General features: G+C 39.1%; 1 protein-coding gene across 2 annotated transcripts in view; it reads left to right on the top strand.

The window, feature by feature from the left end:
* Window positions 1-14706, top strand: part of HMG20A (high mobility group 20A) — a 69511-nt gene extending 54805 nt beyond the window's left edge. Inside the window, exons 6-10 of one of the 2 annotated variants that reach the window (XM_027123682.1) lie at window positions 647-678; window positions 6376-6451; window positions 7158-7373; window positions 8611-8753; window positions 12243-14706. In XM_027123682.1, the coding sequence (XP_026979483.1) occupies window positions 647-678; window positions 6376-6451; window positions 7158-7373; window positions 8611-8747 (461 nt within the window). In that variant the 3' untranslated portion in view covers window positions 8748-8753; window positions 12243-14706. The remainder of the gene's footprint in view (window positions 1-646; window positions 679-6375; window positions 6452-7157; window positions 7374-8610; window positions 8754-12242) is intronic. The other variant, XM_027123683.1, reaches the window with a different exon arrangement.
* The last annotated feature ends 474 nt before the right edge of the window (window positions 14707-15180 follow it).

The following is a 15180-nucleotide window of genomic DNA, read 5'->3' as shown; positions in this document are numbered from 1 at the left end:
GTAACAACTCTAAGCCTTTCATGTGATCATTTCTCCCAGCTACCAGTGATCAATCATCCTTTTAATTCACTCATTCATGTATGCCTGTATTCAAAAAATGTATTGAACACCTCCTATTACATATCAGGATCTCATCTAGGCATTAAGGATGCAAAGGTAAACAAGATACAGAAGATCCCAGTCTTCACGGATCTTTTGTTTTCCGTTAAAATTGTTCATCACACTCTTAAAATATTGCTAAAAGTTCCCCTTCTTCAGGAAACACTGCCAAAGAAAGAAGCCCCACTCATAATAGCTTGTCATTCCTGAGCTATTGCGTCTTCTCCACATTTGGGCATCTTGCCTGCTAAACTGTAATGTTCTGCAAACATCCTTTGGCATGTATTTCCTGTCCACTCTCCCACCCTGTTCTCCTCAAAGGTAAGAACTGTGTCTGCTGTTTCTCTTGTGTCTAACTGTGTAACCTGTAAGATGGGGTTCCCTTTAACTTTTGTTGACTGATTAATAAAGCTATCAGAGAAAATATGATATGTTTTGAGAGCCCACATATACCAGCAGTTTTTGTAGCTTAGCATAGTCATTTCCTTAGGTTTTGTTATTTTGTTTTGTTTTTCAGCTTAATGTTCTTATTCTATCATATTTTTAGATGCAGCCCGACAGGCCACTCATGATCATGAGGTAATTAACTTTCTCTCTACATAGCGTGCGCGTGTGTGTGTGTGTGTGTGTGTGTGTGTGTGTGAGAGATATATGTATATAATAATGATGCTATTTGAAATGCTATTGGACTGTTTTTTAATGAATGGCAGAGTATTTCCTATCCTGTAATTAGGATTGGGTTAGTTGCCTTTAGCTCAAGGACTCTTAGCATATGGCAGACACTTATGTCATGAGTCTGTCCTTGAATTAAAGCCCCTAACTCTAGTCCTTTCTTATGGTCCAAGAATTTTATTGGCTTTAAATGCTGAAGATGGCTGGAATTTGGAGTGAGGTATAGAAATGAGGACCAACTAAAAGCTATACCTTGACCATAGTTTATCATCATCAGATACTATATTCTGACTCTCAAAAAGTTGTTATTTAGGGAATCCAGCATTTAGTTAAAATGAACTATTCAACTTACAGCATCTACAGACCACAAGTGACATTATCTTGATTACTATGCCTACTTTCCTCACTGGTGCGTATTTGTTTACTGGCCTTTTCCCCTCCATTGGTTCAGTCTCAGCAATAGGATTTAGACCTGTGTTCCTGTATAGGACTGAGGCCTGTGTGTGTTGGCTCTGCTGCATAGAGAGCTTTAAATATATATGTAGCCTATGATTAATATATGGTTCTAAGAAAATAAAATTTGTGGTAATTTTATGCATGAAAATGCTCAATGACTCCTCATTGCTTACCAAATCACATTCAAACTCAGCAATCAGGGTTTTCTGTAATTAAGCCCCTATTTCCCTTTCCAAATACCTTAATTCCCATATTTCCCATATATATCTTATGTACTTAAAAACCTTTAATACTCACTGTCCTCCAGGTGCCCCATCCTTTTCTGCCTCATGCCTGTGCTCATATTCTTCCTTTCACGAGAATACTTTCTTTCCCTCACTCATTTTTTCTGTTACCCTCTCCAATCATCCAATTTTGCCTCTAAATTCTAGTCATCCATCAAACCCTATTTCAAGTTCTATTTCCTCCTTCAAGCTTTTCCTGTTTCCTCCAACTTCTTTTAAACCTCACAGCTCTCTATATTACTCTTACGCACTTAGCTGATCTGGCTAAGGTGCCAAAGTTACTCAAGTGCTTCTGTTATTGACACGCTTGGATTATAATCTCTTTGAAGGCATGCATGGTCTAGTTCCACCCATCCCATCTAGCATGATGCCCTTGCATGGAAGAGTTCTTCCATAAATACTTACTTGTTTCTATACAAAACCCATTTGTTGAAATAACAGTGGATATTTACACAAAAAGAATTTTCTGATATACTCTTTTGCATGTATTGGGTTTTTTACTAAATCAAGGAAATCATTTCTTCAAAATAATAATGTATTTATCTTGGAGTTGTAGTTCTCATACCTAATTTGATATTGGTGACCTTCAAAACATAGAGAATACTTTTAGATTCACAAGTCAAATAGATTTATTACCATCCATGAATTAGAAAGTGAGAAGCATAGTAAATATTAGCATTTTATTATTCATATAAATCCTATATAAATGTAGTTATATATGACATCTCTGTGTTTCAATTAGGATGAAATCTTATTTTTTTTTTGCTTGAGAAACTGTATGTACACTATATATTTTAAATCATAATTGAATAGTGTTGCAAGCTTTCCATATTGCCAAATACTTATATAATTACTTATTTCTCCTTCCTTTGTGTGCCCAACCCACCAATATCATTAAATTACCAAACTTCCTTTTTTCCCTATTAAGCATCCTTTATAGCTTCTCTGTCCTTAATGGTTACAAAAGAGAGTATGAACAGTAATCTAAAATATTAGAGCTCACATTTTCTAGTCAATGACTGACTCCTTTCATCACTATGGATTTTACTGCCCAAACCATATGTGGCATTTTTGCTTCTCATAAAGTTAACAGTTGCCATCAGAAAAGATTTAGTAGACTTAGTCATAGAAGCTGCTGCTACTGATTTGAGAAATGAAGGTTTTTTTAAATACATTATTTAGTATGATATGAATTTCTATGATATATGAAAAGGAATAAGTCTCTGTGTGATTCCCCTGTTTCAGGATTAGACTCATGTGAAACACAGAAAAGGAGGGAGTAGGTGGAGAGCCAGCAGTAATTTCTCAAATGTGTGTACAGTAGGGTCTATAAATCTGTTGTATGCCCACATCAGGATAAAGCTCTCTTAGTAAGGTTGTTGACCCAATTAGTGCCCCCCACTTTATCAGTTTTTATTGAATAATATCTTACTAAACTAGGTAATTTCAAAAGAGTTGCAATTAAAAAAAAAACCTCTTTGACAATTGTTAAACATATTTACACATAACCTCTTAGAGTATAATAAGAGTTAAGAAAAATAAGAAAACACTACAAGTGGAAAACAAAAGGAGCCACAGAAGCCCCCATGGAAAGGAGGAACTGAATCAGACCTTAAAGATGACCCAGGTTTTGTGGGGCACTTCAGATATATTTATATTCATATATATATATATATATATATATATATATATATATATGTAAAATGGCTTGAGCAGAGTTATGAGGAAGTTAATAAAAGAGCAAGTACCTTGCAAAGTGCCTAAAACATCACAGTTTCTAAAAACATGCTTATTTCCCTTTACTTATCCTATTAGGAATAAAATGGCAAATGCCATAAAATAGCCTTCGGGCTCACTTCAAAACTACTAAGACCTCAGAAATCCTCTCGACTGACCCCCTCATTTTGCCGGTGAGGAAAATGACTTGCCTGAGACAGGAAAGAACTTCCCAGAGTCACTTATTGAATTAATTAGAGGCAGAATTGTGACTGAAAGCCAGGCCTCTGTAGCCCCATCTTATTTAGCAGTCCTGGCAGCACCTGCCACGTTATATGGAATAAACAGCGTTGCAAGTTAAAATGGGCCAGGTCGCCTGTGATGTCAGCAAAATTTGTTGCCACTTGAGACAGAAACAATTTGATTTGTGTGTATGTAGTAAAGAAACCTATTGTATTCCCTAATGGAACTTAGATTCCTAAGACATTGTTGCCAAGGCAGTTACTGGAGAGCATATTAGAGCCAAAGAAATGCTGACCTGAAAGCCATTCAAGCCATTCTGCATAGCAGTGGGGCACTTAAGCCTGGTACACAATATTAAGAGCATTCCTTAAGGTAAAGGGCACTTGAGAGAAGCATATCACTCTCTATGAATTTCTGGCCCTGAGCCTAGATCACAGGAAAATAGTTTCAGTTCAAAAGGCCTCTGTTCTCTTACCCTCCACTCAATATATAGAATGAAAACCAAAGTGAAGAGTATTCTTGCTCCTCTCAAATCAAGAGCCAGCCTGCTAGACCCAGGAGTCAGCTAGTGTTACTCTCAAGAAAGTGTCTAAATCTCATGTGAGGACTAAGATAGAAACAATAATTTTGTTTCTCCTTTAATTTATGGGAAATGACAAAATGACACTCAGCCTGAACAAATTAGACCCTTTCAATGAAGAGGTAATGAAATCCTTATGATTTTAATCCCTTGAGTGACCCTTGGAGCAGCTTAAGTATATCTGAGCCCCCAAGAGGATCCTCTCCAATGCCAAGTAATGTACTCAGTAATGGAAGAGTGCTGATGGGTTTTATGACCACTCTTCAGTTAAGTAGAATTCTCTGTTGCCTCTCAGAGACTGAACAGTTTCATTTAATTGCTTTGGTGTTTCTTTCTTTGCACTCTAAGAATCTATACCAAAAGGCAGTGTGTTAATGCACCTATGTGGTGCTGTCCTCTGCCCTTATGTAGTTAGCCTGGTTTGGTTTGGACTGCTTTGGCAGGGAAAAGAGCAGAATTACCTATCTGAGCAGAATCTAGGCCTTGGAGAGGGCTCTCGGTACCATGGTAATGGAAGCCAAGCATCCCCACCTACCCATCTGACTGGCAGATATTCAGACCTATGGCTAGGTAAACTGATCTCATATAAGCCTGTGCAGTTAACTAAGAGACTGAACAAGATGGGATGATAAAATCATAAGGCCTTATCCTAAGTCATTTATGGACTTATGCTTATATCTGTTATGTCTTGTATAGTAACAGAGTTAAAGAATATGGTAAGCCAGCAGAGTAGAGAGAAAGTCACTGAGAAATATGCCTAAGATACCTTCTGGAACCAGCCTTTCTTGTCCATACATTAGTTCTCTTTGAAGTCCACCAAGAGCTGGCTAGAGGTAGAGCTTTGCATGTTGAAACTGGGGCTTTCAGTGGTAATCTTGTTGTTTGTTTTTAAATTGTTCTGAAAAACTTCACTTTCTTTCTTTAAGAGGTAAAAGATAGGGTAAAAATTAAGTGCTGTGAAAGTATCTTCAGGTAAATACATTGTTTTTCAGACTTCCATCTTAGACGTCTCTCTTGATCAGATGCCATTGGCAGGCAGCTTACACAGCACAGCCCTGACCCCTAAGGAGGCAGACACCAGTATGAAAACAGGATCTTGGCTGTCAGAATTCCCTCATAGGCTGTTAAGTGTTTAACCTTTCTACTGGGCCCCAAATCATATTTGTGTTCAAAGATAACAGACTAGTGGTGGCAAAAGTAGGAAAGATACATTATATCTCTGGCATTAAATGTGTTTCTATAGGAATGATTTCTAGATTTTTTAAACTGTTCTTTATGTCATAAAGGTTTTGGAATCTTCAGATTTCACTATCAATTTCTTCAGTACTCATTTCCCACTGTTCTCTTTACCATCTTATATTATGCAAGATTTTAAATACTGCCAAGACACTTATAATTTATGTTCTTAATGCTTTCAACTTCAAATTCATTGTAGAAACTGCAGACAAAGCATTTTGAAATATTGACTTTATTCACAAGAATCATTGTGGAATATATTTTGCAGTGGTTTTGTGAGACTTTTATTTTTAATGGCTTATTGGTGAATTCATTTTAGGTTGATTATTCTTTTCTATCTCACATAATCCTTGGGATTTTCATACTTAGAGCCCAGTTATTTCTGGATTTTTGGTTTTGTTTGTTTGTTTTTCCTGTGTCTGAAGAAAGTCTAAAAGATCCCCAACTATAGGCTGCCCTTGTAAATAAGTAGAAGTAAAAGTAGAAATCCCAGTGGAATACCATTATTATTACTCATGGCTGGCAGATCTCTGCTTAAAATTCTTATTGTCCACTCTGCAAATTTAGATTGCATAATCCTATCTCAGAGAACACTTTATGTATATAAAGTGTATATACATAAATGTATATACATGTATATAAAGTGCTTTATGTATATAAAGCACTTAATGTATAAAAAGCACTTTATGTATATAACCAACAGAAGCAACAGAAAAAAAACCTAGAAATTCTCTTTCTATATTCCTACCTCAACCACTTTCTCCACTGTATACTGTTGACTATTCAAAGCACAGAGCTAAGAAATGGTTTCCAAAATCTCCATTAGGGAAGTTTATGTAGGTTTGTTTTAAGGTTTCTCATTGCATAGCAGTTGTCACCTGAGAGTTCTGAATATTTGACCTGCTTGAGCTCTATGAAAGTTTGGTTCCAAAGAAAAGGTGAATACATTTTCCTCACAGCCCCACCTAGACTGATTCCTGCTCATCCTACTATTTCTTTAAGGAAAACATGACCATTGTGCCTTTAGGCACTACTGTTTAATTTAGCTTCTGTTTAAGAATTAACTATTTTGTTACTCTTGATTCACAGAAAGAAGCAGAGGTAAAGGAACGGTCTGTTTTTGACATCCCTATATTTACAGAGGAATTCCTGAACCACAGCAAAGGTGATTACCAAAGGATCGTTTTGTGTTACTCAGGTCTATGACAGGGGATTTAGTTGTCGGGAGGAATTCATTGCTGAAAAGCAACGGTAGTGATATTCCAGACCCTGGGACTGGTCTGGAAGAAGAAAACTGCTTCCATTTCACTCTGTATGAAAAGCAGCTACTCAGAGACCCGTGGAGGACAGCTGAGCCAGTGTTGTCAAAGCTGCTTTAGTCTCTGGATCAGAGGAAATAAATATACATCACTAATTCAATTGCTTTCAGGCTCTTAGCCTAGAACCCTTTGTACAAATGAAAGCTTACATGGATGTCCAAAATATAAAATAAATATGAGTAAAGCTGACCCCACTGCAGTAAAGATGTGGACCCACAGCTGTGCTTGCCCAGTCTCCCAGGATCCCCCTGTGGAACCCCTCAGGCTTATCATTGCACAGCTTTAAAAAATCAAACAAACAAACAAATACTGGGAATTACAGCTGTTCCTTACAATCTTAAGTATAGAATATGACCAGCTTTAAGAATTAAAATAACTCTGGGGAGCCAGGCGTTTTACTGCTGAAATTGCTATCTGGAAGGCCATAATGAGAATAGGGACATGAGGAGGGGTAGCTAATTAGAGACAGCTAAGCAGGACTTCCTGTAAGAGTCATCGGGACTCCTCAGAGAGGCTGGTATTACCTGTGTTTTGTCGGGGTTTTGTCCTCAGCTCGGGAGGCAGAGCTCCGTCAGCTTCGAAAATCCAACATGGAGTTTGAGGAAAGGAACGCAGCCCTGCAAAAGCACGTGGAGAGCATGCGCACAGCGGTGGAGAAGCTGGAGGTGGACGTGATCCAGGAGCGGAGCCGCAACACCGTCTTACAGCAGCACCTGGAGACCCTGCGGCAGGTGTTGACAAGCAGCTTCGCCAGCATGCCCTTGCCTGGTAATGTCATCCCTAGCTGAGCCCTGTAAAGTGGCAGGGGTGGGGGGAGGTGCTGTTCATGTTGGTACTGGTGTGGTGAGGCTGAAGTCTCACCTCCAGAGGAAAATCAGTAAACTCAGGGGTCTTTTCCTCAGAGGTTTCTGTGGGCCATGTAATAGAATCTCAGTATTGGTTAAAATCATGCAGAATTTCAGGCTCTCTGCTCAGTTAAATTTTTCTTCAGTTGTATTTTCATACAGTCTACTTTCTATTAAGCTTAATTTGATATTCTGAACAGTGGAAACTGTGTAATATTAAAGTCCTGAGTGGAGCACTTTTCTTTTTTTGTTTTCTAAATTGTGGTGTAATTGACATATAACATTGTGTTAGTTTCAGGTGTACAAGGTAATGATTCACTATCTGTATACACTGTGAAATGATCACCACAATCTAGTACCATGCATCACCATACAGAGTTACCAAAAAAATTTTTTCTTGTGATGAGAACTTTTAAGATATACTTTCTTGGCAACTGTCAAACATGTAGTACAATATTATTGACTACAGTCACCATGCTGTACATTACATCCCCATGACTTAATTTATAACTAGAAGTTTTTATTTCTTGATCCCCTCCCCCAACTCACCCATCCCCCCCAGAGCATTTTTCTGATGTATATTTTCTTGCTTTGTAATATTGTCTTAATGGGAAGGAAAAGGAAAATAAATACTAGTATTTCTTTTTTTCTTTTTTTTTTGCGGTACGTGGGCCTCTCACCGCTGCGGCCTCTCCCGCCGCGGAGCACAGGCTCCGGACGCGCAGGCCCAGCGGCCATGGCGCACGGGCCCAGCCGCTCCACGGCACGTGGGATCCTCCCGGACCGGGGCACAAACCCGTGTCCCCCGCATCAGCAGGCGGACTCTCAACCACTGCGCCACCAGGGAAACCCATAGTATTTCTTATATACTCTTTCATTTTGAAAATAGTTACAGCAGAGCTGGGAGAGTCTTTAACCTTTTGTGCTATGCAACTACACCTATATACTGCACAGCAATTATATAGCCCATCTGTTTATTTAGAGTATGTGGATTAATTTCATTTCTTTGAGGTCTAAAAGTCTCTCCTCTGAAAATAAAATCTTCTCTATGGAGCAGACCACATTAGAGTCAAGTTTCTTTTGCTGTGGAATCACTGATCTGTGTTATGGTTGAACTGAATGGGAGGATTTTCTTACTTTCTCTTCGTATCTCACTTCAGGAAGTGGAGAGACACCTACAGTGGACACTATCGACTCCTATATGAACAGACTGCACAGTATTATTTTAGCTAATCCCCAAGACAATGAAAACTTCATAGCTACAGTTCGAGAAGTTGTGAACAGGCTTGATCGTTAGGGAATGGTGAGTGCTCACTGACATGATTCGTACGTGCCAGCGTGTCATCAAAAATAAGATGGCATTAGACTTTATCAATACTAGTAAAACCCTGGAATTACATTGAATAAGTGAGTTGGAGACTTGATTAAGATTCCTGTTGCATGGTTGCTAAATGTAGTGTTGGAAAACTGAATCAAGATAGTTTTTCTTCATGCATGCCTCCACATGGCTTAATGGAAAGAGCGTGATTTTTGTGGTTGGACCTCAGTTCTAGCTTTGTCACTTATGAGCTGTATTCTCAGGTATTAGTTTCCCAAAGAGCTTTGAAGGGTGAGTGAGAAATTTAGAGAAAACAACCCTCCAAACAACACATAGAACAAAATAAATATAACTTAATTGCTAAGCTTTCTTTCCCCTGTAAAGTTAATGATAATTTACAATAGTCAGTGAGACATTGTATGTGTACAAGACTCTATAAGTAAGAAGCTTTTCATTTATCACTCAATATTAGAGTAACTGTAGTATGTTAAATGTTAATGTGGACTAACCTTACAGTGAAACAGTTAATGCCTTGATTAAATATATTAAAAAATAAATGAACTCTCAATAAGTACAAAGAGAGAAAAGAGAAAATAAGCTTTTTAAAAACATATTCAACAAATGACTAGTAGTATGTGTTGCATCCTTTTAGAAGAGAAAAAAGTACATTTCCCAAAGGGATCTGCTTATATAAACTTTGTGGTACTAATGGTCAGTCATCAGGTATCATCACTCAAATTCCTGTAGAGATAGGGTACCCTTTAGTATGTCATTCCACAAAATTGACAGCCCTTTGGTCTGTCAGTTAAATTGTTCCATACCTGCAGACATATAAACTGTGTGGAAATCTTGGGGTTGGACCATACAATGAGTGGCCATATATGAATACTAAAACAAGAGTGGATAGCAGGATATGCTCCTTAGAATGGCTGGTCATGGGCTTGGATCCTTATTTATTTGTCTTGCAGGTACATGCGCACACTCATATACATACTAACATTCTAACATGGTCTGGACCTTGAGCAACATGTGCAAGAATAAATAAAACCCATGATTCTTTATCCAGTGAGGCCACATCTGGCAGCATAGACAAGAGCAGTAGTCTTTATCCTTCTTGTCCAAGCCCTCAAATAGTAACTGTATAAGGCAATTTATTATACTTTAGCCTCAGCCGTGCTCTGATGGGGAAAGGATTACTGTCCTTCTAGTGAGTAGCCAGATGGAACAGACCATACTTCTAAGAGATGGCTGGACTCCCTGCAGAATAAAGAAATGGCATTACTGCTGCTGTATGTGAAGGGAACAGCTTGTAAATCTAGGCTTGGGATTTTTAGGAGCTCGTCATCTTTCTCATTTTCACACAGTGTTTTCAATTAACACTCTTGTAGGCTTGAAAAGAGAGAGCTGGGAGAAACAGTGTGGAGGATTGTGAAAGAACACAGTAATTGATAACGTGGTGTCTCCTCACATAGGTATAGGACAGTTATTGCAAGTTCTGAGCCAAAAATGGTTTTCCATTTTGAGCATTTGGCCAGTAAGACTCTCCTAAAGCTTTATCTATCTTAAGGATATAAACTGTAGTATCTGCTTTCCGAGGTGTCTTTGAAAACCTAGAATGTGATGATTATTCTTGATTTTAACCTACAAATATTTTGCTCTTGAAAGAAACAGTACCTGAAAACGTGAACCATTTTATTACCGCAGATTCTTACAATCTAGCCATATAAACATAACTAAGAATGGATAGTTCTCCGTACCCTCTGAAACTGTCAAATGAAACAATTATAAAGACTGTGATTAACACTAGCTTGACCTCATTATACAAATATGTACAGACAGCTAGGCCTGATGTCCCCAGCATTCATGGTGCAATTAATTACTCTGACATGAGCTTGGCAAAGGTTTCTTCCATTGTCAGGACCCAGTGAGTGAAAGGAAGCTAATGGTCTACAGCTTTAGAGGAGCATATTAGAGCTGGAAGGGGTGTTTAGAAATCCCATTATTTTACATATGAAGAAACTGAGTCCCAAAGAGGCAGAATCTCTTGCCTGAAAATACCTGAGTATGTGGGTGCAGAATCCAGAACTAGAACACATGTATCTAAACTCAGTAGGGTTTCTAAAACGTTGATACAAGGAGGTAGGGATGGGTGTAAGGGGAAAGCACTAAAAAAAATCTTAGAATGAGAGCATTAAGATAAATGGGAGGTAATTAGGAAAAAATTACAATCCAGCAATTATAATGTTATAAAATTTTGGTCAGCCATTTTATAATTATTTTTATAGTTATACAATGGAAGAATTACCCCAGCTGTCATCTTTCTTTGTGGCTGACTTGTACTTAGAAAAAGTGGAACTTGGAGGAAGTCATGGGGGTGATTTCATATTGACAGATGACTACTGTATATAAACTATCAAAAGCCATATGTTGCTTGATTTCAGTTGAACCAAGTGATAAATATTTGCCTGTTTGAGGATTGGAAAAATATATATATATGTGATTGCCTTTTTATCAATGTAAAAATGTATTCATCTTATGCACACAGTACATCCCTATCCATGCAGAGGGCCTTAGATTTATACTTGAAGAAAATTGGTTTTGATTGACCAGGACTAAAGTAAAGTACTAATTTTTCATCATCAAATTTGTCCCTGATACTTGCTTTTCTGTGTTCGGCTGGCAATTTTCCAACCTCCCCATTGTGGCTGAGCTGGAGCAGGGCTACATTTTTCATTGAAATGTTGTCTAAAATGCCTCAGTGAGGTTGGTTGCTTGCAGCTTTATGAGCTCTTTAGTTTACATACACCCTGCTACTCACCATAACCCTTTTTTTTTTTTTTTTTTTTTTTTGGCCACGTAGCACTGGGTGTTTATTCTGCATAATAATAATAATAAACAACACTGTGAGCATTTACACATGCCGGCACATCCTAAGTACTTTACGTGTGCTGGCTCATTGACTCCTTGCCACAACTCCATGAAGTTTTTCTTTTTTCCATTTAATTTAATTTTATTTTTTTATTAATTTTAACTGGAGTACAGTTGCTTTACAATGTTGTGTTAGTTTCTGCTGTACAGCAAAGTGAATCAGCCATAGTATACACATATCCCCTCTTTTTTGGATTTCCTTCCCATTTAGGTCACCACAGAGCACTGAGTAGAGCTCCCTGTGCTCTACAGTCGGTTCTCATTAGTCATCTACTTTATACATAGTATCAAGAGTGTATATATGTCGATCCCAATCTCCCAGTTCCTCCCACACCCCCCTCCCCCTTGGTATCCATATGTTTGTTCTCTACGTCTGTGTCTCTATTTCTGCTTTGTAAATAAGAACATCTATACCATTCTTCTAGGTTCCACGTACCTTAACCCTTTTGAAAATAGAGCAAGGCATTATTTTAACCCATAGCCCTAACCCTTTCTGATCTGTGCTTACGTTTTGGTATCCTTTTTTTTTTTCTCCCAATTCTACAGGTCTTAGAGCTCCAAGATGTTCTGTAAGTGGTTTTACTTGTTTGGAATGAGAAGCCATCCATGGAAATTTGAATTGAGTGGAGGCAGAGAGGGAGGTACAGATTACTCTGCTTGTGAAGGAACTGTCAGTTGAGTTAAATGCCTTCACCCCAGGAAGCCATATGAGGGAGCAACAAAAGGAACATGTATGTGAACTTCCTATGGAATTGTCTTCGTGAAGCTTTGACCGTGTACAGCCACTCTCCCGAGTCTTCAGTTTCCTATCATTTCTATTTCTGTTGAAGTGGGTCTGCATATATTCTGCTGACCAGGTGCCCCTGAGACTGGCATCTTCTGCAGCAGAAAAGAAGCCTTCTTATTGTTCTGCTTCATTCAGATTGGACTCTTTTATCAGTGGCTCTGTGGTTTTATCAGTGGTTTTCCTACCTAGCTGTCACTTTTTCTTAATGCTTTTGGGGGTTATTTTTTTATTTCCTTCACCCCCACCAAGCTAGACATCTCCATTTTCTGACCTCTTGGCTTTGTTGCTCAGCAGGGTTCTGAAGGAGAGTTTCTCTCATTGGACAGGCCCAGTCTTCTCCCATCATTGTCCTGCTGTGACTCCAAAGAAAGGAGCTTCTTGTTGACAGTGTCCTGTGGAGTGAGGCTGTGTTTCGTATCCCACACAGCGCTCAGGGTGCCAGCCCTCGTGGAGGCTTTGTGGTTGCTGCCCTGAAGGAGAATGCTCTTTCCTTCCTCCTTGGTACTGCCTGCTGTTTTCTGAGCATTGCTCGTGCACATACCCTGCGTCCCAGCCCCAGCAAGGCTCTTCTGTTCCCATCTGTTGGCAGTGACTTGTGGAATATTTTTGCTGAGGAAAAGGTCATTGGTAAACAGGACAGAACGAGAAAAGTCGTTTCTCATTTGGTATTGAAAAAAATCCTAAAGTTTATCATAAGTGAAAACAGAGAGAATCCCTGTCTGCTTGAGGTGTACCGATTCATGGATACGGATGGGTGGAAATGCCATTCAGAATAGCCTCCAGCTGATGGAGAAGGACACGGGGGAATTCTCATGTCCTTTGTCTTCCTTCTGTAATCATAACTGCAGAGTCTGTGTCAAAAGGACAGGCTTCCCTTCCTTCTCCCTGCTTAATTAGTAAGTGATTTTTTTTTTTTTTTTAAACACCAAAAGGGAAGAAGGGTTTCTGTTTCTCACCTCAGGGTTTGGTTTTGTTGTGTTGTGTTTGGATGCTGTGGAGCACGAGGCTGATGGTTGCAGCTGAGATCTTTGGAGCCAAAGCAGGGCTCCTGAGCCCATTGTCTAGGCACCACACCACCGAAGGCGGGTGGAAGTGTGGCCCCCTCACAATATGCTCACAGGCCAGGGTGCAAGCCAGAAACCCCCGTCATGTTGCTGCCTCATCCTGTCTTCTCAGCATCTCCTCCCCTGATTTCTTTCTTAACCCAAAGGAAAAAAAACAACAACAAAAAACCTTTTTGAAAATTCTGATACGAACACACATCAAATTTGCATGTACCGAAGCCCATGTATCACCACTTGGCAGGCTTTTAGAATAAGAGCCCATCATTATCTATCTCTGTAAACCTAGCCAGCTCACCTGCTCTTCTCTATTTTCCTGTTTTCCTGCTCTCACCTGCCATTCCTGTGACTTCTTTCAGACTCCCTGCCTGCTAAGTCCAAGCTGGAATGCACTGTCTGTGGCAGGACATCCAAGCCGGTTCTGGAAGTTTGTGTCTGCCTTCTGCCAAATACTTTCTCTCCTTTCTTCCTCCTACTCTCTGTTTCTCCTTTGTGTCAGTTTTGCACAGCGTTCTTAGCAGTGCCGTAGACCAGGAAAGGCTGTAAGCTGGTCCAAAGATCGTCGTTCTCCTGAGTCTAGCTAGGATACCTGACATTGACTTGAGACATCTGCATATTCAGGAAAGCACGAGATCTCGAGAAAGCCTACAGTCTGAAATCATTTTCACAAAATAACAGCCTGCTTTTGACATGCTGGCTGGCCCTGCTAGCAGCGACACACCTGACTCACTGGTGGCTGGGATTCAGCTGCCACAAAACAAGCAGGTCTGCGTCACCTCCTCTCTCCTCTGTGCCCAGCCAGGAGGTACTAAATGAGGTCACAGGCTAACATGATACCTAATTCACATTTCCCAGTAAACTTGTAGATGTTATTGCACTTACATGTTCTTCTCAAGAAATAAGTTGTTGCCTATTCAGTGTTACAGATTTCTTTCTTTTTATTGAAACACAAGGAGCAGCTGAGGAAAATGAGACAAAGTGTTTTATTTCTGACAAAATAAAATTTTAGAAAAAATTGTGTGTACATGTGTTTGAAACTGTTGAAATGCCAAGTTTTCTGTACAAGTGTTTTTGTAATTAAACTTTTAGATTTTCTTTGTTTTTTAAGAAGTCGACATGCTTGCTTGACATTTGCCTCATTAAAACTTTTCTGTGTTGAATCCACCCGATTCAATTTTTACCTGCATTGCCTTTTCATCGTAAAGACTTTGTCAACTCTACATTAATCATCAAGTCTGTTATGCTTTTAAAGCAGTAACACATTCATTTTACTAATTGCTTATTCAAAATGTGTCCTAGCCTGTTTGAGAATTCGGCTCTCTTAATGTATGTTGTAAGAATACAATGAGTTATAATTCATTTTAATGTAGCAGTAGTATTCTGGAGGCAACTTGAAAGTCTGATGTTCTTAAAGTCAGTGACTTCAGTCCCCTTGATAGGAGACTTTTGACTTCCTTTTGACTGAAGAGATAAATTGTCCTTAAATGCTTGCTTTTAAAAATAACCACTACTTCACCAATCAGAATCATTTTTAAAGGAAATTTGTCACCTACTTCCACCCTGCTTTTAAAATCCTAGGGGTGAGCTCACCTGGCTTCCAAACCCTGCAGCTCTCCAAGTAGCTAGTTGTGTGGCA

This window comes from Aethalodelphis obliquidens, unplaced genomic scaffold (assembly GCF_003676395.1).
Source record: "Aethalodelphis obliquidens isolate GAN/ISIS:26980383/991018 unplaced genomic scaffold, ASM367639v1 scaffold26, whole genome shotgun sequence".
In the NCBI taxonomy this organism is placed as follows: domain Eukaryota; kingdom Metazoa; phylum Chordata; class Mammalia; order Artiodactyla; family Delphinidae; genus Aethalodelphis; species Aethalodelphis obliquidens.
This window is presented reverse-complemented; position numbering and strand designations above follow the sequence as displayed.